This window comes from Meleagris gallopavo, chromosome 1 (genome assembly GCF_905368555.1).
Source record: "Meleagris gallopavo chromosome 1, MGAL_WU_HG_1.1, whole genome shotgun sequence".
NCBI lineage: Eukaryota > Metazoa > Chordata > Aves > Galliformes > Phasianidae > Meleagris > Meleagris gallopavo.
The window spans coordinates 12,618,446-12,644,617 of NC_139404.1; the positions used below are offsets into that span (position 1 = coordinate 12,618,446).

General features: G+C 42.1%; 2 protein-coding genes across 5 annotated transcripts; one reads left to right on the plus strand and one right to left on the minus strand.

Moving 5' to 3' along the window:
* The first annotated feature begins 486 nt into the window (after positions 1 to 486).
* PMPCB (peptidase, mitochondrial processing subunit beta) lies at positions 487 to 9,325 on the plus strand. Of its 3 annotated transcripts, none has more exons than XM_085216889.1 (13): positions 488 to 638; positions 2,532 to 2,672; positions 2,979 to 3,065; positions 3,495 to 3,624; positions 4,011 to 4,209; positions 4,874 to 4,953; positions 5,463 to 5,575; positions 6,177 to 6,320; positions 6,874 to 7,037; positions 8,373 to 8,458; positions 8,551 to 8,639; positions 8,840 to 8,915; positions 9,011 to 9,325. In XM_085216889.1, the coding sequence occupies exons 1-13, from the start codon at positions 549 to 551 to the stop codon at positions 9,073 to 9,075; spliced, it is 1,464 nt and encodes a 487-aa protein (XP_085073015.1). In that variant the 5' UTR covers positions 488 to 548; the 3' UTR covers positions 9,076 to 9,325. The 3 variants fall into 3 exon arrangements, with proteins under 3 accessions (XP_085073018.1, XP_085073015.1, XP_085073016.1); XM_085216890.1 differs by having other exon boundaries at positions 6,877 to 7,037; XM_085216892.1 differs by lacking the exon at positions 8,840 to 8,915 and having other exon boundaries at positions 487 to 638.
* Positions 9,256 to 26,052, minus strand: DNAJC2 (DnaJ heat shock protein family (Hsp40) member C2). 2 transcript variants are annotated; one of them, XM_085216886.1, is made up of 17 exons: positions 25,913 to 26,052; positions 24,774 to 24,875; positions 24,134 to 24,209; positions 22,498 to 22,596; positions 20,220 to 20,361; positions 18,934 to 19,014; positions 18,147 to 18,212; positions 16,417 to 16,508; positions 16,198 to 16,319; positions 15,425 to 15,574; positions 15,046 to 15,134; positions 14,890 to 14,959; positions 13,526 to 13,710; positions 12,165 to 12,265; positions 11,185 to 11,292; positions 10,407 to 10,561; positions 9,256 to 9,374 (listed from the first exon to the last, which is right to left on the minus strand). In XM_085216886.1, exons 2-17 carry the CDS (start codon positions 24,804 to 24,806, stop codon positions 9,300 to 9,302), a joined length of 1,644 nt encoding a protein of 547 aa, XP_085073012.1. In that variant the 5' UTR covers positions 24,807 to 24,875; positions 25,913 to 26,052; the 3' UTR covers positions 9,256 to 9,299. The 2 variants fall into 2 exon arrangements, with proteins under 2 accessions (XP_085073012.1, XP_085073008.1); XM_085216882.1 differs by having other exon boundaries at positions 24,774 to 24,964; positions 25,913 to 26,047.
* Between the last annotated feature and the right edge of the window lie 120 nt (positions 26,053 to 26,172).

The window sequence follows — 26,172 nt, forward strand, 5'->3', positions numbered from 1 at the left end:
AACACTTCGTAAAACAAGATTTCAGATTATTAGCCTGGCTTTTCCTAGTTGGATTGATTCTGTCTGATGAGAAATGCCACAACGAGCTATCCTAACTCAGTGCTGCTTGGCGACAGGAAGCTCGGCAGGCATCAGCTCTACACACAGCACTGCACAGAGAAAACATCCAACTTTGTGTTAGAGAAACTGCCAATAATAGTTTATTAGGAGGAAAACCGACTGTCCTGAACAGTGCAGTTCTGTGGAGCAGCACTGGTTGGGAGAGTGGTTAAGATAAGCCTGTTTCACAGTTTACAGCTGACCAGCTCTGGAGCAGCTGACCTTGAACATGGCTTGCTCGAGCATCCTACTGATATTAACTACGACGAAGCATTACTTTTGTGAGGAACACAGACTACTGGCTACCGGCAGCCCGCCCAAACCCGCCAGCGCCCCACGCTGCCAAGCGGCTCCCCGCGCCGAGCCGGCCTTCGGCAGCACCAGCCGGGGCGCCCTGCGCCTGCGCAGCGCCCGCCGGAAGCGAGCCTCGGCCCCGCCGGCTGGCAAAGATGGCGGCGTCTACTGGGCGCTTAGCGGCGCGGCGGATCTTCTTGCCCTGGTGCGCTCGCCTCGTTCGGTCGTCCGGCTCGGGAAACCGGGTAGGCGGCGGAGCGGGGATAGAGGGAGGAGTTCCGGGTGGCACCGGCGCTTCGACGGCTCTCTGCGCTGCTCGGGCCGCCGCGGTGGGGGCGGGGGGCTGTAGGCCGCGTGTCGCGGCGCACGCCGGGAGTTGTAGTCTTAGCGTGGGAGCTGAGGCTCTGAGATGGCGGGAATGTCAGCGCCCGGCTGCCTGCCCCCAGAGGCGGGGGGTGTCGGGAGGGGTTGTCTGCTTTCTGTGCGGCCCAGGAGGCTTTTGAGACCAACTGAGCAAACAAAGCCAAACCAGAGCTGGGCTTCTTCCCTTTGGAGAAGAAAAGGCTCTGGAAAGACCTCATTACGGCCTTCCAGTACTTAAAGAGTGCTCATAAACAGGAGAAATCAACTTCCTGCAAGGGCAGATAGTGATGCGTTTTAAAACTAAAAAAGGGGAGATCTTGATCAGATGTAAGGAGGAAATTTTTTATTCAGAGGGCAGTGAGGCCCTGGCACACAGTTTCCCATAGAGCTGTGGGTGCCCCATCCCTGCAGGCGCTCAGGGCCGGGTTGGATGGGGCCCTGGGCAGCTGAGCTGGTGGGGGGCAGCCAGCCCACACACAGGGTGGGGATGGGGGGCTTTAAGGTCCTTTCCAACCCAAGACTCTTCTGTAACTTCTTAATGATTTCTTAATGTTAATTTCTTATAACTTTTCTTCTGGATTAACTACAAGGTGGCAATTTCAATATTTGGCTTTATTCTGGACAGCAGATGACTGTGAATTGCAGTCTTAGGCATAGGCCCCAACATTTAGTTGGAGGGAAGCAGGTGGAATCTAATCCATTTTAGTTGCCTTAAAACGTACGAGGAGCAGTTGAAGTCATTTGGCTTGTTCAGCCCAGGGAATGGGAGGAGAGCTTCCTCATAAGGAGAGCGGAGGGGCAGCACCAATCTCTGCTCTCTGGTGACAGTAACAAGACCCAAGGGGACAGCATGAAGCTACAACAGGAGATGCTCAAGTTGGATATGAGGAAAATATTCTTCACAAGAGGGTAGCTGAGCAATGAAGCAGGCTCAGTGGGGCTGTGGTCAAGGCACAGAGCTTGCCAGAATTCAAGAAGCATCGGGACAACACTCTCAGACATATGATTGTTTTTTTGGGTGGCGTTGTCTGGATCAAGGAGTTGGACTCAGTGATCCTTGTGGATCCTTCCAACTTGGGATATTCTGTGATGCTTGTTTTTTTTTTAGTTCTGAGTTGGTTAATGTATTCCTGTGTGAGGTACTGACAAATAATTTTGAGAGAAAAATATTTTTTTAAATGCATGTTTTAAAGAAGGAGCCATGAACTTACATTTAAGTTCAGGAATACATTTTAGGAAGAGCATTCTAGGATAGGATAGGACTGGAGCCCTCAGTATGGGAGAGAAATGGACCTGTTGGGGCGTGCCAGCAGGAGGGTCATAAAAATGATCCCAGAGTTGGAACATCTCCCCTATGAGAGCTGGAGCTGTTCAGCCTGGAGTAGAGAATGATCTGTGAGACCTGAGAGTGGTCTTTCAGTACGTAAAGAGGGGCCGTAAGAAAGAAGGGAAAGACTCCTTTAGCAGGATTTGTGGTGATAGGACAAGGGCAAGTGGTTTCAGACTAAAAAGGAGATTAAGACTGGATGTAAGGAAGCAGTTTTTTACAGTAAGGGTGGTGAGGCACTGGAACAGGTTGCCCGGAGAGGTAGTGGATGCCCTGTCCTTGGAGACACCCAAGGGCTGGATGGGGCTCTGAGCACCTGATCTAGCTGTAGGTCTCCCTGCTTGCTGCAGGGGAGTTGGACCAGATGACCTTTAAGAATCCCTTCCAACTGAAACGAGTCTGTCGTATAACTTATAATCTAAGTATGACTGATGTCTTTTTCTTACAGTGTGTACATGTGGGAAAAGGCAGATTCAGAGCTGCCCAAGCAGCAACAGAAGTAGTCTTAAATGTTCCTGAGACTCGTGTGAGTCCTCTGGAGAATGGTCTGCAGGTAGCTTCTGAAGACTCTGGGCTTTCAACATGCACAGTAGGTAACCTGTAAAGGGGATGTTTTTTCATAACTTCGTACATGTTTTCATAACTACTTGTTTTTTTCTTTATGGAACTTTGTTGGAGTCTATAAATGTTTATTAGCAATTGTTCTTAAAAGGAGCAGAGAAATAGGATTCATAAGGCTTTTGCAAGTGTTTTTTTTTTTTGCGAAGATCTTTTTTCTGGTTCACTTAAAGAAAAAGCAACTTAAAAGTAGGTCTTAAAAAATCTTAAGTGTAGTTCATAGAGGAAAAACAGCAAAGTTGCATTATTGATTGATAAAATTATTATCCCTATTGAGGTTGGACTTTGGATTGATGCTGGAAGCCGATATGAAAATGAGAAGAACAATGGAACTGCTCACTTTCTTGAGCATATGGCTTTCAAGGTGAGTATGAGTACTGGCTTAAAATTTACAACAAATTTCTAAGTTAGTTATCTTTAGAGATCAGTGATAGGAACTTAGTCAGAATTCTCTAAATACAGTTTACAAATCAGGGGGATTGGATTTTGGTTCCACATAGAAAGCAGAGCCAAATTTTTAGTCCTGTGTAGCTGATACAGAACTATAGATTTGTACCAGGTCTACTTTTAACTTGCTTTTAATTTTTAAAAATGTTTGTAGAAGATCCAGCTTTTCATTTTAATTTGTGAGCATAGTAGGATTTAGATCTGCCTAAATATTGGAGAGATTAGTGTACCAGTATTCATTTCAGAAGACTCTTTCTCTTCACCTTGACTTTTGCAGACAAGCAGTATTAATAGTCAGCAAGTGGATTCAAAGATTTAGTTTGACTTCCTTATTGTTTTGTTTCAGGGTACAAAAAAGAGATCTCAGTTAGACCTTGAACTGGAGATAGAGAACATGGGAGCTCATCTGAATGCGTATACATCAAGGGAACAAACAGTGTATTATGCAAAGGCTTTTTCAAAAGATTTACCAAGAGGTAACTGCTTTTGTTAATCTGAAAAGCAGCAAAGAACAAAACAAACATCCAGCTCCTGGTGGAGCATGAGAACGATGCTTTTGCTGCCTGACAATCCCGCCTTTCTTGGGCAAAAAGTACTTTCTTAAACTTATAGGAATGTGAGAGTGCAGGTTTGGGAAGGGTTGTGGCAGAAGCGATGTTGGTACTACAAGTATTTCTGCTAGACTTGCCCTTGGAAGTGCCTTTTGAGTTTGTACATTTTTAAAATTTTTCAAGTTCCAAACCACAGCTCTTATTAGGGAATGTTGGGCCACCCCTGCTTTGAGTTGAGTTTTACTTTTGGAACCAGATTTTTCTCGTAGTCTGAAAATTCAGTTTCTATTCCCATCTCTGTTTTCAATTAGCTGTGGAAATCCTTGCTGACATAATCCAGAACAGCACCCTGGGAGAAGCAGAGATTGAGCGTGAGCGAGGAGTTATACTCCGAGAGATGCAGGAGGTTGAAACCAATTTACAGGAAGTTGTCTTTGATTACCTTCATGCCACAGCCTATCAGAAAACAGCCCTCGGAAGGACAATTTTAGGACCCACTGAAAACATCAAGTATGTCCAAGTTTGTGGCCATCTTCAGCTGTGGGGTCTCTTTTCTATATTTAAAAGATTCCTGTGAAAATGCAGGGAATGACTTTAGTTTAAATTTTGGCCTTGGAAGATGCATGAAATTGCACTGGATGTGACTGTAAGAACTTCCCTATTGCCCCTTTATGCAGTCATAAAAGTGTACGTGAACTTCACGTGTCTACTGCACAGCTCCATTATGTGCCATTTGTTATTTGTTAAAAATACACCTGATGCAAAATTGGAAGTGCTCTTTTTTCCCATCAGTCGGGTGTTAGGCACTGCTGTAAATAAACCTGTGTTTACACTGTTCTTTTCTGCATTTGTTTACAGCAGTGCAGATGAGGAGATCACCAAACATGCTATTTTAAAACTGACATGAGATCATTGGTGGATCCTGGCTCCACCTGACAGAGATCAACTTGGAGTAGAGTTGTAATTCTTACTCCTTATCAGGAAGCTGTATGAACTTTGAAAGACAAAATATATGAAGCTCCTATTTCCTTTTTAGGAAGTCGCCCTTATTGTAGCTTTTTGCTCTGTACACTGGCAGAACTTATAATTATTTTGATACTATATCATTCTGTACTTTCTTCATCTTGTCATAAACTTTACTGACATGGTAGTGATGATTCCTTGACTGTTGCAGATCCATAAACCGTAATGACTTGGTGGAGTACATAACAACACATTACAAAGGACCCCGAATAGTCCTGGCTGCTGCTGGAGGTTGGTATGAGTTATCACCCTGGATCATGTGAAACTGTGCTTAAAACCACGGTTATTTAAGTTCCTGGGAACAACACGGTGAATTGCTCATTGTTCAGTAGGTCCCAGATGCTCATTGTTAGCCCTGCCTGTTCAGTTTGTGCCTCTGTAGCCTTTGAACTTCTGTTCCCTTTTTCCCTCAGTAAAATTCCAGAAACATTCTTGAATCAATAAGGAGAATTGAATTGGAGGGTGAGGTCATTGTTCTATGTGAGTTTGAAAAGAAGGGCCTGGGAGGAGGAGGTCATTGTGAAAAGGGAGTAGCAAAAAAAAACAAGAGAAAAAATGTTTAGGCTTGAAGTTGAGAGCGGTTTGATTTGGAATATGATTGTGATTTTATGCTGAGTAACAGTGCTGTGAGCAATCTGAAAGTGTGGGATTAGAGGGCAGAACCTTACTGCTTGGTATAGCAATTTAAACGAACTGTTTGTAGAGTAGCATTACAAAGTATGTGAAAAACCTTTGTTCAGGGGTCTGTCACGAGGAGCTACTTGACCTAGCAAAATGCCATTTCGGTAACTTGCCATCTGCTCCAGAAGGAGGACTGCCACCCCTTCCACCATGTAGCTTCACAGGCAGTGAGGTAAGCTGTCTGGTGGCTTTTTGAGCCGCCCTTTATCCCATTGGAGCACTACTGACACGTGCAGAGGAGAGCTCAGTTGTTTTGCACACAGTGACAGCAACAGGAATACGTAGTTTCCAAAGCAGCACTTACTTACCAACTTCTTTTTGGCAAGCCTTGCTTCCACCATTTTCTCTGCCCTATCGATTCCTGGAAGAATACTTCCCTTACTCCTGTTGCTTCTTTCCTTTTGTTCCCTTGCCTTCACTGTTGGAACATTTCCTCTTGTTGGGGATATGGAGGAATGTGTTACATGGAGACACGTGTGTTACATTCCCAACTGTATTCAGATCCTGAAAAGGCATTATCTTTCCTTCCCCCTCTTTCTATAAAACAATTTGTAGTGCCTTTTGTCTGTAGGTGGCAAAGTGTTACAAAATGTCCAGAGTGCAACTAGTTAAGGCTGATGTTAAATGTAACTTTGTGCCCTTTAATTTTTGGTTCTGCCTGTGCCTGCTTTGCGATATTGGTGTAGTGGAGATGTCTGTGTCCTAATGCTTAACTTCTCACGTCCGTTACCACGTGCAGGTTGTACAACATCTGCTTTCATGTGCTCCCACAGATTCGTATAAGAGATGACAAGATGCCCCTGGCACACATTGCCATCGCTGTAGAAGCAGCTGGCTGGTCTGACCCCGATACCATTCCCCTTATGGTAGCAAACACTCTGATAGGTAACTGGGATCGTTCCTTTGGAGGAGGAGTGGTAAGTGGACCTGCAAGCACCCTGCTGCTTATAATGAGGCTGGTGAGACTTGCCTGATGGGGTTCTGCCAGGACAGGTGGATTTGAGCATATCTGAGGGTGTTGCTGTTACTTTACAATATTGTTTCTGAAGGTCCTTCATTAAAGCAGGATGAGGGAGACCCAGCTGGAAGTCAAAGAGGATTTGTTGCCCAAGATCTATGAAAATCTTAAGAAGTGGTTCTAGATCACTAAAATAGAGGTGATTTGAGGCCTGCCAGTCCTCATCAGAAGCAGAATGGTTCATCTTTACACATTATCAGAATGTGTGGCTATTGCCAGTTGTCCCTTTCTTGAACCTGTGTAGCTTTATGATTTTGGCTTAAAATCTGGGCTATTATTTGGAAGTGTGAGATTACGTGCAAGGGAAGAAGTGACAATGAAGAGCTGATACTGGACTATGTAGCCTCTGCTGGACCTTCTGATACCATTGCATGTTCTGTCATGATAGAAATGAAAACAAGACACTAAAGAGCCTTCAGAAAATTCATGAAATGTGTTTTCTCTTGTCTCAGCAGAATTTATCCAGTAAACTTGCTCAGATTGCCTGCCATGGTAACCTGTGTCATAGTTTCCAGTCCTTCAACACCTGCTACACTGACACAGGGCTGTGGGGGCTCTATATGGTCTGTGAGCCATCGACTGTACAGGACATGGTGCATTTTGTTCAGAGAGAATGGTAAGCAAACAACTGTTTGCCTAAGAACAACATTGCTGTGGACAAATATACTTTAGAAGAAAAAGGCATTCTCTGAAGAGAATATTTCTATTTCTCTGCTTAGGCTTGCCTGGGAAAAACAACTGGATCTGGTTCTGAACTTGGGCACATGAGATGCACAGTCCCAGCAGGCAGTTTCTGGCACTTTTATTTAGAATGAACACTTCTGGGTTTAGGTTTCTTTTTCTCCCCCAGAAAAATAAGTGTGAACTGTAGGTAGTAGCAGTGCTTTTACAAGGAAGATAATGGCAATGATTTTCTTTTTGACTTTCATGTGAGAGCAGATATGAAAATGTATGTCAGACTTTTTAGAATGCTGCTAAGCCAGCATGCAGTGCCATGAACTGCATGTTTGACAAGTGAAAGAGTAAATATTCAGCATAATGAATGAGCATAATGAATGGGCAGTTACCTTTAAATACTGTTACTAGTTAATGATCCTGCAGTTACTGTCCCACATGACGCAGCAGGCGTTAGAAGTACCTAGGAGAATGATGTGAAAAGTAGCTGAGCTGTTATATACAGTATCTTGAAACACGGGACTACAGATAATTTAATTCATCTAAAACCTTATATCTAAATTGAAAACATGATCGTAGCTGCAATTCTAATGCCTGAACTGAAGATGTAATTAGAGATAGATCTTATTTAAGGGCTTGAAGTGGGTGAACTTGAAAGAAAACAAAATGAGTTTTTTTCCATCGTGTAGCACTTAGTTATTTACTGAGATCTCTGTAAACAGCTCATAGATAAAAACATCATTGCTTTAGCTGTCTGTATGCTGCAGCTTAACACCAGAGAAGCTGTGAGCCCTTACTGTGCTGGAGTAATGGGTTAAGAGTACTGCATCCTTCTGTCCTTCTAAGAGTCTTCTCTGTGTAGTGTGATGTAGTTACACTGTTTGCTATCTTACCAAAAGCCAGGAAGTAATGGATTGCCTTCTGGGCTAATTACCTCTAATTGCTTGGCTCCTGGTAGCTTACCAGCAGCCATTCTGAAACTGGCAAGCATGGACCACACTTGGCTGAAAACATTCACTTAATAAAAGGAAACAGCTCATCTAAGGGGAAAAGCTTGATCTTAGGCTGAATACTGGTATGCTTCCAAAACCTTCCCTACTTTTATCATGCTGTTTCTGCATATCCTGTGGCTTGTTTTCATATCAAGTACTCTTATCAGCATTGCCTATAGAAAAAATGTGCTTGGGTAGATTGCCTGCAGTAAAGAGGCACACAGCCCTCTTGCACGCCTCAGGTCAGCTTTAAGTAATGCTTTTGGATCCAAATTATTTTTCAGGATAAGACTTTGTACAAGTGTCACAGAAAATGAAGTAGCTCGAGCAAGAAATCTTCTGAAGACAAATATGCTGCTACAACTTGATGGTGAGACTTAGTGTTGTTTTTTTTTTTTTTTTTTTTTTTAACTTTTCTGCATTTCTATGCTGATAACTGAAGCTTATTTTCTCCTGGTTTAGGCTCCACCCCAATCTGTGAAGACATCGGAAGACAAATGCTGTGCTATAAGCGCAGAATTCCGATTCCAGAACTTGAGGCAAGAATTGAAGTAAGTGGCACCCCTGTTGTAAATTTTTAATTAGGCCCCTACTGTAGTAATTAAGTTTCTTAATTGTTATAGGAAGTAACAGTATAGAGGTTAGACTGTTCAGAAAGTTTTAATTGTTTTGCTGCCTGTTCCTCTGGGCTGCTAATAACTTTTTGGCTAGGGTTGGTAATGAAGATTTTGATAATCTCTAATTATTTTAGGCTATTGATGCCCAGACTATTAGAGAAGTTTGCACAAAGTACATCTATAATAAGCATCCTGCAGTTGCTGCCCTGGGTACGTTGCCAAGTTCCCCTATTGTAACCCCCTCTACGGCTTTCCTTAACAGTTTAGAATGTGTCATCTCATGGTCAACTTCCTTTAAATTCCAGGTCCAATTGAACAACTTCCGGAGTATAACAAGATCTGCAGTGGGATGTATTGGCTTCGTGAGTAGTGGATGACAAGAACTTTCAGTATGTTTGAGCTTCAAAAGAAAAAAAGAATAAAGTAAAGAGGATACTACTATCTCCTTATAGCTTTTGAGCTGGGAGAAATGCATTTGAAAAGATTAAAACTCGAACACCAACTGTAGTCCTGCATATTTGTATACTTAAGGAAGTAATGAAAAAACGTATAGTATTTGCATTTTTATTATAAAACAAAGATTGTCAGTAAAAGTCATTTCTTGACTTTAGTAGCATTCATCACTTGTTCTTGAGCAGCTTTCTTTGCCTTGACCATTTCAACGAGTTCCTGGAGAGTTGGGAAGAAAAAAAAAACACACAACTTATTGAAATGTTCAGCTTAACTACTATGCAGGCAGCCTGAAACACTCTGCTAGGGCTGCATTAAAAGAGAGGTGACCAGCAGGGAGAGGGAGGTGATTGTCCCCCTCTACTCAGCTCTTGTGAGGCCCCATCTGCAGTACTGCGTCCAGGTCTGGAGCTCCCAGTACAGGAAGGACATGGAGCTCGTGGAATGGGTGCAGTGGAGGGCCACTAAGATGCTCAGAGGGCTGGAGCACCTCTCCTATGAGCAAAGGTTGAGGGAACTGGGATTGTTTAGCTTGGAGAAGAGAAGGCTCTGGGGAGACCTTGTGGCCTTTCGGTACTCGAAGGGAGCTTATAAACAGGAGGGGGAATGGCTGTTTACAAGGGTGGATAGTGATAGGACAAGGGGGAATGGTTTTAAACTGAGACAGGGAAGGTTTAGGTTGGATAGTAGGAGGGAGTTTTTCACACAGAGGGTGGTGATGCACTGGAACAGGTTGCCCAAGGAGGTTGTGGATGCCCCATCCCTGGAGGCATTCAAGGCTAGGCTGGATGTGGTACATAGCAGGGGGACTGAAACTAGATGATCATTGTGGTTCTTTTCAACCCAGGCCATTCTGTGATAGTGAGCAATCTGGACAGTTTAATACAATTTATCCTAGAAAGAAACCAATTAATACTGATGTGGTGTTGAAGGTCAACACTCATCCACTTCTCTTGTAGTACAACACAAAATACAAAGGGGACTATGGATTGGACTTCAGAATCTCTAATAACATGTTATCACATTTAAGACAAGTTTCTTGTTCCCAGCTTCCACCTTCACTACTTGCAGGGAAAGAAAACCTAGTCCTTACTGCTCTTTTGGGGCCAAATTACAAAAAAAATGATTCTCTCTAAAGCTCCATTTTGTGCTAACTTCCTCTTATACAGTGGTACAGTGCCTGGGAGGGAGGACAACAGTAAACACAATAGATTCTAATGAGACCTAGATGACAGGGTAAGAAAACCTTACCTTATATCGCTTCATGCAGTCTTTTTTTGACCGGCCTGGGACGGCTGCTGCTATTTTCTCCCATCTTTCAGGAGTATTTACTGGGTAAGTCTTCAGTGCTTGCTCTAAAAGTTTTTGTTCTTCTGTAGTCCAAGGGGATGAATCTAAAGGTGATCCTGTTTTCAAACGCAAAAGTGACAAAAAAAGTTTAGTAACAAACTTTTGAGATATGCATAATACCATTAAAAAATCATAGATTTTAAATCCTTATAGTACTGGCCAAGTGGCATGTGTGATCTCTGGATACAGCACAGAATCTTTGGAAGGTATTAGATAAGCAGCTGCTAGATAACCATAGCTGTCCTGTGAAATCACATCCTTAGGGCAGCGATGTTGCTTTTCCTTTTGTTTTTCAGTAAGGGAAGAGTCTGTTGCAAGACCCTGGAAGGTTTGATTAGAGGTGTTTGGGCTTTTGCAGGAAACCAAAGCTTAGCTGTAGGATGATCCTATATTTCAAGACATCCCCTCATGCCTACTGTTTCCTGAAAATGAGGAGCAGATGATCTCAAAATCAGATTTAATCTATTGCCTCACAAAGAAGCATTTCAAACTGTCACTGTTTAGTTAACCTTGGTTTGTACTAAACATACGAGAAATTATCAAATAGATCTAGTAACTGAGCTTGCATCACCTTCTTACTAAAGTTTCTCTGTAAGCAAGTCTGAAGTTATAGATTACTTTCTTATTAAGATGCACAGAGGAGACAGCTCTGCAAGAAGGGCTCCCTTTTCACCTTTACCTTCAAATCGTTCTGAGGGGGCAGCGCTGTCCATCTGAGGCACCACACCATGTTCCTTTTTAAATTTGTCAAATGCTTTCTTGTTGATATCATCTTTTTGATGAGGATCTATGAGAAACAGAATAGTTATTGCAACAAAACAGAAGCCAGCTATAATAGTAAAAACATTGTAGCAGATATCTTAACAGGCACACAATAACAAAAAATAAAAGCCCCAGTTCATGCTTCCTTTATGATGATGGCAAAGAAGTTGGTAGACAAAAATACTGTTCAGGGCCCAGTACATTTTTCTCAAAGTGTCAGGCCCTCCAGTTCCTATTTCACTTTATGCTGCTGAAATAAATACCTCCTCCATGTAAACTTAAGCCTGAAAGTGCTGCTTCAGTGTGATTGAAAGGGATTGTCTAGTGTAAGGACTGCAGCACAGATCTCCTGCCTTACCCAGACTACCTGTGTCGCAGGGGCAGTCAGAACACAGACAGTCTCCTGCCTCCTTATCTAGATACATGGCACAGAGAAACAACTTTAATGCTGTTATTTTGTGTTTGTTCTTCTTTTTTTTTTTTTTCCCTATAGTAGCACGTTTTGCTTTTCCTTGAGAACATAATCCAAAGCCTTTTCTCAGAGCCCACAAAAGCTATGTTAATTTAGCTGTCTGACTGGTGTTGAATCTCACAGTTGGGTGGACAGTTCCTCTCACCCAAAGTATAGAAATAGGGCCTAGACATTTACAGGTGCATCGAGTTAAATTAAAAGAATTTCAGGGATTCACTCATGAGGTAAAGACTTGATGTGATAGCTATTAGGATGGAAATACTGAGTCACAGAAATGCTCCTCTAACTTTTCCACCTAAGCTATGTTTCTTTTTGGGATATACAGAGCATTTTCTCCCAAGAGACACACTGTGCTGTTTGAAGAAGATCGAGCTGTACAGAAGCGTGCAGAGCATCTTAGTACAAAAATAAGCAAATACAGTTACCAAGCTTCTGGAGGCTCTTTGCTTTATTGATGACATCTTTTGCTGTTCGTTTTATTCCAGTGGTAGAGTGCAAGTTCATGTAGTTGGCAATAACTTCCCACCTAAAGCAAGGACAAAAAGGGGAAAACAGCACATAATATAGTTGCTTATCTTTGTACAAGCAACAATTAAGCTTCTGTATGCAGCTGAACATATACCAACTCTTAAGTTAAATTTATTAGTACTTAAACACATGAAAACTTTCAGTAACTAATATGGAAAGTTTTTAGTCACTAAATAGTATGTTTCTGTTAAGAATTCAGTCAGCTTGTGTGAGGTTCTTGGCTTCTCAGACATAAAAGGCATGGGGGTAGAAAGCAGGTGTGGAAGTGCAAAACTACAGTCCTTGAGACTGCTCGGCTGTTGCTTACCTGAATTCCCTAAACAACTCTAACATAAAATACTGCACTGCCACTGAAATGGCAGGGATGCTATTAACACTTTTTCCAATGCCCCTTGAAAGAGGGCCTAAACACCAGATAAAGGAGATTCAGCAGCAGAAAGCTGGAACAACCCAGCCCCTGAATTATCCAAAGTGCATCTTAGAAAACGGAGAAGATGTGCACCTGATCAGACAGGAGCATCACAGATCAAGGCCTATCAAGCTCCTGCTGCTCTTGACTGCTGATACACAGTGCAGAAACAAATACTGGTGCCATACCTATCACTATCCTAAGTATGAAAGCTTCAGTTTTTTGGATTTTTTTTGGTTTAAAGTAGAAATCCAAATCTGGTAATAGAGGCTTCAAATCTGCGAATCCTAAGTGAAAGAAGGTATTTCAATCCTGGGAAAGATAAGGATTTAAGGCACGAGAAAGTGATCACCAGCACTGCTTTCTGTCAATCCCAGCCTTTCCTTTTTTGCCAGCTCTCTCACAAAGAGAGAAGAGGCACTTAGCTCTTTCTATGTGTTTTCCTCCTAACACGTAGAAGAGAAACAGAAATACGTTCATTGTGGAACTACTGCAAGTAGCTTACATACTTGTGTTCCCATCCTGCTGGATCACAGTCACTGTTCCAGTTTTGTTCTTGGTTCTAATGACTGGCGCCTGTCATGAGCCCTATGCAAACGTGCAGCAGGGCACAATCTTGTTATGGACTGAGGTCCAGTTAAGTGAAATAAATGGGCCCAGAAGTAATTCTAGACACATTTACAGCACAGTATTAACAGAAGAAAAGGGGGCTGTTCAACAATCAAGGAAAACAAGGAAACTTAAAGAGTCCTACTGACATATTTGGTACGGTCTGACAATAAGTTGTATTATGCTTGTTATTTACTTAAAATTATTAGTTAGCTTTTTAACACCAAAACTAAGAAGTACCTTGAATTAGTCCCTGCTGGGAAGAGGTTCACTGCTTTAATTAATAACTGTAAATCATCTTCTGGCCAGTTTTTGCTCCCACCTCCGCCACCTGTCGTTGACTTCTCTGAACTCTTTGTTGCTTGGCGCATACGAGCCTCTGCCTCTTCTTTCTCTCGCCTTATTTGTTCATTTATTTCTTCTATCTGAGGGGTTGTAAATGAGCATTTTCATTTTTAAGAAAGAAACATTATATGTTGCTACAAAGCCCCCTCTCTGGAATTGCTTTGAGCCTTGAATTTTGCTTAGTTTCTGTTCTGCACATGATGCAGGAAGAAACAGAGCTCATCTGATTCAGCATTATTTCCCTCCATTGTGTGCACAAATGTAGACATCCCAGATTAGCAGCAACAGTAGAAGTCCATCCAAGGATTAAGGCAAGATTTCTGAGTGCAATGGGAATATCCACACTAACATCTGACACCAAGAGACAGATCCACAAAAGGATTAAGAACCTAAACTGGCTTGTGGGGCAGTCCAACATCCATTCTGAGTACAGTAACTCCCAAAGCTTCCAGTAAAACTGCTACCTAACCCTGGTTAGGCCAGAAATTCTCAATTATTACAATTATAATTCAAGTGAAAGCTTTAATAGGATAGCTAAATTAGCATTGACTGCAACAACACAGACTTCAGCTACTCACTGTTTACTCAGGCTTAGGTGGCCTATGTACAGTTTGTTAGCAAGCAGAACTGAATTTATCTATCACACATCCTTGTGAACTGTAATCACATCTTGAGACAGCAGTTAAATACCATTCACGTATCTACACGCTTACACCTGTTGGAAGAATGCTCACTATCTCTTAATTAAGTCTTCCTGGCAAAAGGAAAACTACCTTAGATAATTTTTATTAAAGCAGAACAGCTTTAAAGAGGAACAGAAAGGTCAATATCCTATTTTGGAATACTCTCCTGGATACTGAGAAACCAGATTAAATCATACGCAATGCAGGAGAGATTTTAGTCTTAATTTTTCAGTTGTCTGATGAGAAAACCTAACCCTGGGATGGGGACTCAAAAGCAGATGAGAGAAAGCATCTTATTCTCTCTGCAAGACATGGGTTCAGCCTTGTTACTCTAAATGGATTTGCTTTCCTGGCAAATTGAAGCAGATCCTTGTGGAGGTTCGTGAATCTTGAGCACAAGTGTCTTGCTTTTCCTATACTTTGGCATCCAACCCTCTGGCCCTTCCATGTGTCTACAGCATCTTAAAACTTCTGTGGATCCAGTCCCAGGTCACGGATAGTAGAGGCAGGATTTTTCTTTTGCAAAAGAATTGGTTGAGATTGCTCTCATTCCCCTCCTAGGGGATACATAATTACCTGTTTTACTACAGCTGCCTTTCCTCCTTCCCTTGTTGTGGATGTAAGTGCTTCATTCAAGCACTGCAGACTAAAAATAAATTATTAAGTTACAATGCATCGCTAGTAGAAAGGTGGATATCAAAACGAGCAGGAATAGGGAGCAAGAAAACTTACCTTGCTAGCTCAAGACGATCACAAAGCTTTTCCACCTCCTCCATCATTTTAACACAATCTGCCTCATTATCAGAAAAGTAATTCCAGTTCTGGAAGCAGAAATACATGTTCTGCAAAGTTCTTGAACTTTATTGTCCTGACCCTTCAGACAAAATCTTAACACACAGCATTCTTCAGTCTCTGCTGTGCTTCGGCCTATTCGGTCAGCCTTACTCAGAACTGCACGCTAAGTGCGCATTTTAGCATTTTGCTGTTTAGCAAACCCACTCTCCATACCCATCTCTGACCACAAGAACAAGCGCATGATAAGCTCTGATCTAAGCAAGAATAATAATTTCACTCACATAACCTGTATTTCACTATGGTAACACTGAAGTACCTTGCACGTTGTTCTCAATTTTTGCCTTTCCTTCTTGATTGCTTTTTTCTGTATCTCTTTTTCCTTCTTTGCTACTAATGCTTGTTGCCTAACTTCTTCTTCCTCTTTTTCTTTTGCTAACCGTGCTGCTTCTAATTCTGCTTGTCTTTGCTGCAATCAAAAAGAAAAAACAACCAACAACACAAAACAAACACACAAAAATACACTCAAAGCAAAGTCATGCTGTTATAAGCTCATTCAATATTAAAATCTGCAGTTTCCATATTTTGGAGTACAGCAATACTTCAGTGTTGTCTTTGAAAGTACTTTTTAGTACCCTACAATTCCCAAGCCTTTCATTCTGAATACTGTTTCCAGAGACATATTTTCCAAGCTGTTAATATTAATCAAGTAGGTAATATTACCTCAAAGTGTTTCACAGCAAGCAAGTGCTTGCAGACCATACCCATAAAGTGGATAGAGCTGCTTGCTTTATGTTAGAGGAAGGCAGGTCACAGAAGTTAGTGACTGCCTTTAAGACAGAGGGAGCGTATGCAATAACAAAACCCAATTCTGTAAGTTTTTCATTTCAGATCCAGGCTCCTTATTTTCATCTCTTTCTCAGAAGGCTGTCAGCCTTTACTGCCTGTTACACTGGGATCAAGGACAATGCATCTGTAAAGCCTAATACAACTTTAACAGTAACTTTCTGACACATCTGGAAGCTGGAGCCTCTAGATCAGCTGTGAATGAACCAGGCTTTTTCAACAAAATAAACCAAGTGGTTAACTTACTTTTTCTCTTGCCTCTTGTTCTTTTCGTTTTGCTTCTACCTTCGCTTTCTTCTCCGCTTCTTTCTTTGCCTTTTCTTCCTCCTTAAATTTTTTTATCCTGGGATCACAGCTATATGCATTGTCTGGCAGAGGACAGGACACATCACGTACAAGAGAAAAACAGAGCTTTTCTGCTGTTAGTTAACAAGTCTCTTTTACAAGAGCAGTTTGTATGCTCACCAACAAGTATCCTAATTCTGTTCATCTCCTCTTTTTTTCTCAGTGCTCTGGCGGCCCTATTCTGCTTCTCAATCCATCTTCTTTCATCTCGACTGCAAAGGGAGAGCGTAGTTAGTTCAGCACTAATGCACAACACAGCATCTGTAACTGTCAGAAATTCAGCAACAAACTATTTCAGAGTTTCCCCACAAAAATGCTTTTCTGTGAATACTTCAACAACAAGCTTCAAAAAAAGAACTTCCAGGCCCCAAGACAGTGTTCCAAGTGCCAAGAGTTTAAACAATCAAACAACCCTTCCCAACACCTGACAAAACAGGCGTCTCACCTCTCATTACAGGGAATGGCCTCATGGACTCTGTTTCCAAAATACAATCCATTTGCTGACCTAACATTAAGCCCGAGCAAAACAACTGAAATGCTAGTATATAGTTTAATTAAAGGGCAGTGGTATAATTAATGCCAATTATCACCATTTCACAGAAAATAGGCTGTGTCAAGTGAACGTGTGTGTATAGAACTCTTTCCATGAATTACTCATCCATACAACCAAAGGCAGATAAATATCCCTTAGAACAAAGGAAACAATTCCCCTAAGAGTACAGAAGTCAGTAACAGACTGAAGGATGAGAACAGATGTGCAACATAACCTTTGCCAAGAAAGGATGACAAGAATCACGAAAAGAAGAACAGGAAGCCTGCTATGAATTGTTGGTCTAAACATTTTTAAAGCAGACACTGAATGACTGGAATTAAGTACAATACAGGGCTATGCAAATAATTCAAGAGCTTTCCAATAAGAAGCCTAGAAAATAATTTATCAAAAATGCAACTGGTATAGAATTGATTACAGTGCCTTCACAGAACCTTCACAGGAGAAGAGAACACTGAGTCCAGAAAGAGAAAAAAGAAATTAAGTGCAGAAAAAGGCATAAGAGAAACAAGCTAGAGTCTAAGTATGGCACCAGTGTTAGAGACAGAACTGGCTAACTGCTGCAGCTAACTACAAAACTGGTTTCTGTTCAGACTTGGAACAGGAGGTTTATGTAATTATGGAGATACAGGAGTGACTGAGTGAAAGGTTGTGTCCTGTGAAATACAGGTCAGACTAAATGATTCAGTGCTTTATTTTACTTTAAATGTTCTGTGTCTATAAGAATAGAATTAGAATGTATTTTCCAACAGCAACACAGTCTGGGTAATTCAGCTACTGTCGCTATACCAAGAAGTAGGCAATTTTTATTAACATCAAGCCTATAATTCTAATATTCCTATTCTAATCTAATCTAATATAAAATAATTCTACATTCCAGAAAGCATTGCTTGTCCTAGCACAGTTTAACATGAAGTTGGAGAAAGAAACAATATCTGCTTACTCATCTATTCTGTTTTGGTTCAACTTTTCAGGCAGGTTAAGAATAACAAGCCAGAACTTCAATGAACACACAGGAGATGCTTTTAAACTTTTTTTTTCCCCAACCAAAACAAATTCAAAGTACGTTAGAAACACCCCAAGAACTATTCAATCTCACAACTGAAAAAGCAAACTAAAACAAAACCCAAAAGCCCACAGTCCAGTTCAAGTCCACAGCTGACTACTGAGCTGGGAGAGCAGAACCCCATCTCAGCTCAGCAGCCTTTCCTCTTCTGTTTTTATAGTCTGAATACAGCAAGACTTTCCAATCTGCCATTAGTCTCTCACTCTCCTACCAAATTTCTTTTTACTTACATACCATTCTGCTTTTTCTTTTTCTTCTTCATCTAAATAAGAAAACTCTCTCCAGGAATCAAAATTATACCTAAATTAAATACAAAAATAACAAGAATTAATTTAAAAAATATAAAAGAAAACAGCAAAACTATTAGAAATAAAGAATGTTCTTCAAATTTAGGTTTTTTTGGTAGGCACTTACACAGCTTTTACAATTTATAAGGTATCATTTATAATTATACTGCATCTACAGTGATACCACTGTGTTAAGTCAATGCTATCGAAACTAATAATTCCTATTCCTGCAGGACCATCAACTTCACAGTCTAAGCTCCCAGTATAGGCAGTGGAGTTGTACAGCAGCATTAAGAGAGAAATCATTTAATCTTTATGTAGGCATCCATATTTAGCAGATGAGCCAAGCCAGAAGCTCTGTGACTTTCTCAGACTAATCAGACCCTCTTTAACTAGGGCAGCTTAAATACCTGCTGAACACCTCGAATGAAAACACAAGTGAAACAAACCCCCCCTCCTACTGGCTGGGACAGCTCAGTTTGCAGCCATTCTGGCCAAGCACTGTCCAAAAGCCCTCTGCAACCGTAAATTCACAATGCACACAAAGGTGTTCTAGCTAGAATAAATCTAGCATGGTTTGTGGAAGGCACCAAATAGCTGTGAAGCAATGTCATGACCTTACACAGCCAGAACAAATCACAGGGCAACTATCTACATACAAACAGGTCTGCAAACCCTTCATATTGCACATCCTGAACACTATGAAGAACAGCTGAGGTCATCATCTAACTTACCAAAATGAATAGAATGCATCTACCTCTTCAAATGAAGAGTTCACGTCCCCAAGTTTAGGAACATTTTTCTTATTTGACCACCTGAAAATAAATGGAAATGTTCAAGAAGTAATATAGATGCAATCTTATTTCATAAAATGGCATCCGTTAAGTACAAATCAAAATGCCAAAAGTGAGTTCCCTCCCATCACACAAATGGATCATGGGGAAAGAGGAAGAAATCATGATTGTCTGCTCTAAATATCCTCCAGATTGTGCCTTGTTTGGGGAACTCTCCCAGAAAAACAGCCTCCTGCTTCCCAGGTTTGGCACATACAGAAGCAGACCTGATGGAGCACAAGCTACCACACTAGCAACAGGGCCTCAATTCTCCACACACATCCTCCTGGTAGAGGAGCTTACAGAGAACGAACAACAGGTGCTCTGTGAGTAACTCAGCTCTGTGGTAAGCTACAACAACCTTCCCATGTTTTCTAACAGAGTACAAGAGAATAACACGTGCCCTGCCTGCACGCAATTTCTTTCCTACAAGGAGGGAACTATTCCATAGGCTCTAGAGTTTGTTACTGCATGACAGAGAATCCATGTCCCAACAGAGAAGAGATCATCTGACAGCCTTAAACCAGGTCTGAATCTCTGGATTGCTTACTAAGACACTTAATAAATCTACCTAAAATAAGCAGTAGGTCACTGAGAATGCACTGTAAAGTGCCTCATATCATAAAACACTTTTTCATGTTAAAAAAAAAAAAGCTAAATAAACTGAGTTTAGACCTGTGACAGCCTTAATACAAAGTTAATTGGCAAGCATGAATCAAATGCAGGAAAAGCCACACACCTTACAAAAGAGAATCACCAAATATTGACATTTATGTATATCTTCTCTCCTAACCAGCTTAATTGTGAACATAACTATTGTTAATGTCTCATCCTCATAAGAATATCATAAAAAAAGGAATTTTTAGGCAGTAGCATACACACACTTGGCATAGTAAATTACTTGAAGATGAAGCAATGTTGTACAAACAGGACAGTGTGTAATTTGGAACTGAGAAGAGTCTTGTCTTTTTTAAGAAAATCTCATGGGTCAAACCCAGTCACTGGTGTGGCACTGGAGATTATTTTAAAAAGAAATCATTGAGAATGCTCCATTTTAATTGTGTTAATTTGATGAGAAGCATCAAATTCCCAGCATCCCTTAAAAATTGCACCTGCTACACACAATGCCAGAAGAGTTTGCAAATACTGACTCTGTTGCGCTTCAAAAGCAGTAGGACGTGGCTTACCTGGCATTTCTTTCAAAAACTGGTGAAAAAACTTCAAAGAAGTTTTCTTTTGCTTCACTTTTGGAAGGTACAGAGTTATCAAAAGTAGGATCTATGCTGTTGAACGCTCGTCGTTTCACAGGGTCAGACAGTATCTCATAAGCTGAAAAGTTACCAGACATCAAACACGAGACTGAGATGAGTTCTCCTGGCAATGTGGGAATGCTAACAGAAAAGGCTCTACATGTTTAAAATGTGCACCCAGATTTGTGTTTGATTCTCTACAGCCAGAAATTTAATTATTTTGGTTGCATCTCAACTTGTATTGCTGGCAATTCCTGTTTAACTAAGCAGGATGAAAAAGTCTATGAAAAACAACATATTTAACTATTAAAATGTAACAGATTATATTAAAAAAATCAAAGCACTCAAATCAGTTGTCACTGATAGCTTGGGCATGACATCTTCAGGCTTTTATCTTGCACCAAATCCTTGCAGACAAATTAACAAACAGTCTTCTAAGTCCTGCAGTTGGGGGAACAGCACATCACAACTTTATAACCTGGAAATCATACTCTGCAGCTCCAGTAAACTCTGCTTTTTTTTTCTCTCAAGGAAGCATGGAATTTGTCTGTCAGATCTACAATACCTATTATTTTTCATTAGGAGTAGAAATTCAAGGAAATCAAAGTCATATTGCAATTATTAGTGGGCTTCTCTGACTGTTTCCCTGGAGAGAGAATGCTACACCGTGAAGGTCACATCTTGCAAGTGATAATAAGCTGGAGACCTTGATGCTTTGTGGTTCTGTAAACTGAGGAAGGAATGAATGCAAGGAAACAACAATCAACTGCTGCATGCCAATCTTCCCTTGCCCCCAGGGAAAGGGACTGCCTCTGCCAGTACTCTAAATGACATCAGTTGTCTTCTGCATTACAAGATGGGAGCTTCAACAACCCTCAGACCATTTCCCTAGTGGCACCTGTGGCTGAATTCAGGAATATGCTGTATTTCACATCTGACAGTTTGCAACAACACTGAACAAATGGACAAAATGTTTCTCGGACTAATCAGGCAGCAGCAGAACTTTGTATGCAATTCCATATTGCCTGAAGATCTTAATTTCTATTTGAAGCTGTTTTTCCCAACAGCTGACAACAGGCGAGTAACTAATTAGAACAGAAGGGAAACAGGTTTCCCTACTAATTTTCAGATATTAGTATTTTTTTTTTTTCTGTTTCAAGTTGAAACAAAGTCACAATTATTCTGATATTTGTTAACACAGAATTGTCTGAGTTGGAAGGGACCTTTAAAAGTCATCTAGCCCAACCCCCCCCCTGCAATGAACAGGGACATCTACTACTAGATCAGGTTGCTCACAGCTCCATCCAGTCTGATCTCAAATGCCTGCAAGGCTGGCCACCCACCATCTCTCTGGGCAATCTGTTCTGGTGCTTCATTACCCTTACTGTGAAAAAAATGTTCACCTTGTATCCAGTCTAAATCTCCTCTCATTTAGTTTGAAACAATTTCCACTCATCCTATCACAAAAAACCCTGCTAAAGAGCCTGTCTCTTTCTTTGTTATAGCCTCAACAACACAATTGTTTATTTTTGAAAAGTTTTAGCACAACTCTATAGAAGACTGTAAACATCATTAGCTCGTCTAACGTAACATTTCCTAACACTTTAACTAACAAGTCACTTAGAAGAAGGATTAGAAGATACTCTCCCCTACCCTTATTGATTGAAAACATTTGTTTAAAAATAAAAGCACTACTAGAAGCATAAATCTGGCTATACCTAAACTAATCTCTAAGTTTCTGCCATTAGCCAGCAGCAGCATTCTAGGTCACTGTAGGCAGGAATGAAATGTCATTCAGTCACACTTGGTCATCTGTGTGCAAAAGCAAGCGTCTGAGAAAACCGATATCCCAGATGAAATCAACAGACTCTGTTGGCAGAGTAAGAGCATTAGAATTCTGACTTTTTCTACTGCTGTTGGCATCTTGCAGGAGTTATTTTACAGCGTTTCATTTATTCTAGGCATGTGGCAACCTCTAGTGGTTCACCCTTGCATACACTGCTGTAAGAGTTCACAATAACTTTTGCATTGTCACCAAGTGGCAAAGGTCGGTCAGCTGTATTTCCATACTGCCTCCACCCAAAGAGAAGTTACACTTCAGTGATGGCTGCTGAGTAAAGAAGTCTGCCAGTACAGAAGAGAACTTCTTTGGCTTTGTACAGTTCTTTAAAAGTAGCAAGAGAGACAAAGCTCATAAAAGAGGTCAATGACTTACCTTTAGTTATGCACGTAAAATAATCATTATCACCTTCTCCTATTTGCTCCCCTGCAGCTTTTCGCTTGTCTGGATGATGTTTCAGAACCATGGATTTATCTGGCAAGTAGATGCATAACATTGAGAAATGTTTCAGCACAAACACACACACGTCTTTCTGGTCAAGTTCTCTACTCAGGCCTTAAATCCTAAGAGATAACTTCTGGTTATCTTCAGAACGTCATCTGTTATCAAAGTTGTCTTAGAGCTCTACAGTCACCAGGAGAGAGATGCCCCAGTTCTTGCTCAAGAACATTAGCAAGGCCAGGTGTTGCTCTATGCAGTACTAACACAGGACTCACAGTGGCACTGCTAAGAACTCCAACATATGACCACGTACTAACTGCAACATAATTTTCTGTACAAGTCAGTAACTTGCTACATGTGCTGCCCAAGCCAGTTCCAAACATAAGGTAATGTGACCAAGCTGTAAGCGAAGAATGATTTCTATTTTTGTGCTCTCAGTGACCACACAGTCGCTCGCCATGGCTTTGCTGGTAGGTGACAGGCTGGCACACTGCCTTAGCTCAGTCAACTGAGTCCTTCTACCCACTTGCAAGTAACTTAACCTTCACCTGTGGTTTAACTGAGGACAGTGATTCTACTCATACAGGGACAGCTTTTTTATGTAACTGTTTGCATGATCAATTCACAAAGCTGATGGCTTATTTCATAGGGAATTTAACAATCAACTTCAATCTTCAAACAAATACTTGCAATCAGCTCTTGGTCACATTGCTTTCTAGAAATAAAAGTTCTGAAGCCTGACATGATGTTTCTTGGTGTGTAAGTATCAAAAAATACCCCTGATAACGGAAATGCACTTGTAAACCTTCACATTTCATGATTTCTGACACAGGCCCATGATACCATTAAGCAGTACACTGCACTTCCAAGGGCTATTGTTTGCTTATCTGAAACACCAAGGGAATGCAACCTTACAGGAACACATCCTTAACGGCTTGATAAGAGCCCCAGCACTCAGCAACAGGAACTCCACACTTACAGCAAAATGACCAAAGAAGAGCACAACTGAACTTCTCAGAGGTCTGAGTTACTTTTAGTACAATATTTAAATGCATGAAAATTTAACAGTTATCACTCCGTTCCCATGAAAGCCTGAGCCTACCACTTGGGAAGATAACAGCAGTATCTATACTTCCTAAACATGCAGTAGCATTAACATGGCAGTTAACAATTCTAAGGGGGCTTGAAGGTAATAATTTGTAGAAACAGGCAGGGCAGGGCCAGACATAGTTCTCAACCTTCCACTGAGCCTGGCTGCAGAAATATACAGTTACAGCCTGTGTTGGGATTTGTTTCTCTGCTTGTTTTTTGTTGTTGTAGTTTGTTTTTAACCAAAAATCTTGAGATAAGAAAACAAGATGTGTACTCAGTGGAATTTTCCATTTCACTCGCTTTGGACCTATGGATTTCAGAACTGTGAAGTGAAATTACAGACTGGTAAGCAATTGGAATCAAAGAGCAGGTCTGTAAAAATAGTAAAAAACTTCTTTGTGACACGTTTGTATTTGTATGTAGAAAACAAAGCTGTACTTCTGAAAGAAAAGTATGCTTATGAGGGAAGGATACTTACGAGCTGCTTTGATTTGTTTCTGAGTAGCCCTGTATCGTATATTTCCTAGCCCAAGAACTGCATAATGGTCTTGATTCTGAGGAACGAAGAACAAAGAGCTCTGGTAAACACTGACATATGTGATCTAAGAAGGCACAACACACGTAAAGCAACATCTTTAATAAAGCATATCTTTAAAGCAAAAGGCAGGATTTTTCTCTTTCATAATAAACATTTGAAAAAGCCCATAGGAACAATTTCTTTTAGAGGTTGCTATACTGTACCTCAACCCAAATAGTATTTAAGTATTGGATCGGATCCTAGAAAGTTTGATTGAATTGCTGTGTTAATACTAAGGCCACTAACAAAACTGCAGAACACAGAAGAGTAAACCCCCACCCCATGAGGTCTTGAGTTTGTCTTCAACTGATTACGCACGGAAAACACAAAACCAGTCAAGTCTAATGCTGATAGACACAGAGAGATTCAGACTGGGGTAAGGAGGGGGTCACAAGCAGCTGGGAGTGGCAGGTAAATTGGTCAGGAGAGCTCCAGGAACAACAACAACAAAAAAACAACAACAACAACAAAACAACAACAACAACAAACACCTACAAATCAAACAAAAATCAAATCAACATTATCACTGCCAACAGAATACCTTCCAGTCCTTGGGATCAAGGGTTTTGAGCATAGGAAATTCTTCAAGTTGCAATTCCTCATCCCCTGATTCTTCAGAAAGTTCCTTTTCATCTTCTAACTCCTGGAAAGAGGCAGAAACATTTATGTTTCTCCTCTTAATAAATGCTTCAAACCATCTTCCCACAGGTTCCACTTGACAGAGCACTGATGCTATAAGCAAAAACACAAAAGCAACTTCACCTTCTGTGGCTTACTTTTTTGTTGCTGTTGTTAAAGTACCATCAAAGTACTACATGACATAACGCTGCAGATTGCCAAGTTACAGAATCACAAAGAGGGTTAGGTTGGAAGGAAACCATTGAGTTCCACCCCCCTTGCTGCAGGTAGGTCGGTACCCGCCGAATCAGGCACTGCACCCACCAGGCACCAGCTCAGGCTGCCCAGAGCCCCATCCAACCCGGCCTGGAACAGCTCCAGAGATCCACAGCTTCGCTGGCAGACAGTGCCTCACCACCCAATCCGTGAAAAATTTCCCCTTAACCTCTAATCCCCAATCTCCCCTCTTATCGTTTCACACAGTTCCCCCTCATCCTAACGCTAAAAAGTTTTTTTCCCCTCCTGCTTCTAAGACCACACAAGGGAAGGCTGGAGGAGCTCTTCGGAGCCTTCTCTTCTCCACACGAACTCCCTCAGGCTGTTCACACAGGAGACACGCCGCAGCGCTCTGAGCATCCCGCGGCCCTCCTCTGCGCCCAGCCGGACATCCCCCCGTGTTGGGATGCCGGGAGCCCCAGGCTCGGCCGCAGACCGCACGCTTAGCCGCGCAAGCTGTAAGGACGGCGGGCGCTCCGTCCCACAGACCCGGCCGTGTTCCCAAACCCCGAGAAGCGCCTCCGCTCCCAGCTAACAGCCGTTACGCAGCTCGGCTCTCACAGGCACCGCTACCGCTCCCTCCGCAGCGGCCGCACCTGTTGCTGTCGCCTCACACGCAAACCCCGACGAAAGCCCCGAGCGCTCGGCAGACGAATCCCCCCCCGTTCGGTTCTAAACCCCAACTTCTGCGCTTCCGCGGGCGGCCGCTTCGAGACCGCCCCTCTCGGCCCCCGCTTCTCCCGGGCGCCCGGCGCCGCGCGGGACGGCCGCCCTCCCCGCACCTACCGGCCGTCAGCGCCCCGGTGACCGCCGTCAGCTGCCCCTCGAGCGCCCCGCGCAGCATGGCGACTCGGCGGGAGCGCGCGCCGGGCCTGGACCGCGGGAGCCGCCGGCCTGGCCTCGCCGGTTGCCGGGAGCCGGCGCGTGGAGGCGCCCGTGGAGCGCTTCCGGGTCAGCGGCGGCGAGAGGGATCCGCGGGGCCGCGCGGGGGAGAAGCGGGGCTCGGCGCCGAGGGGAGCGGCCGCCGCCGGGGGGAGGGAGCGCGG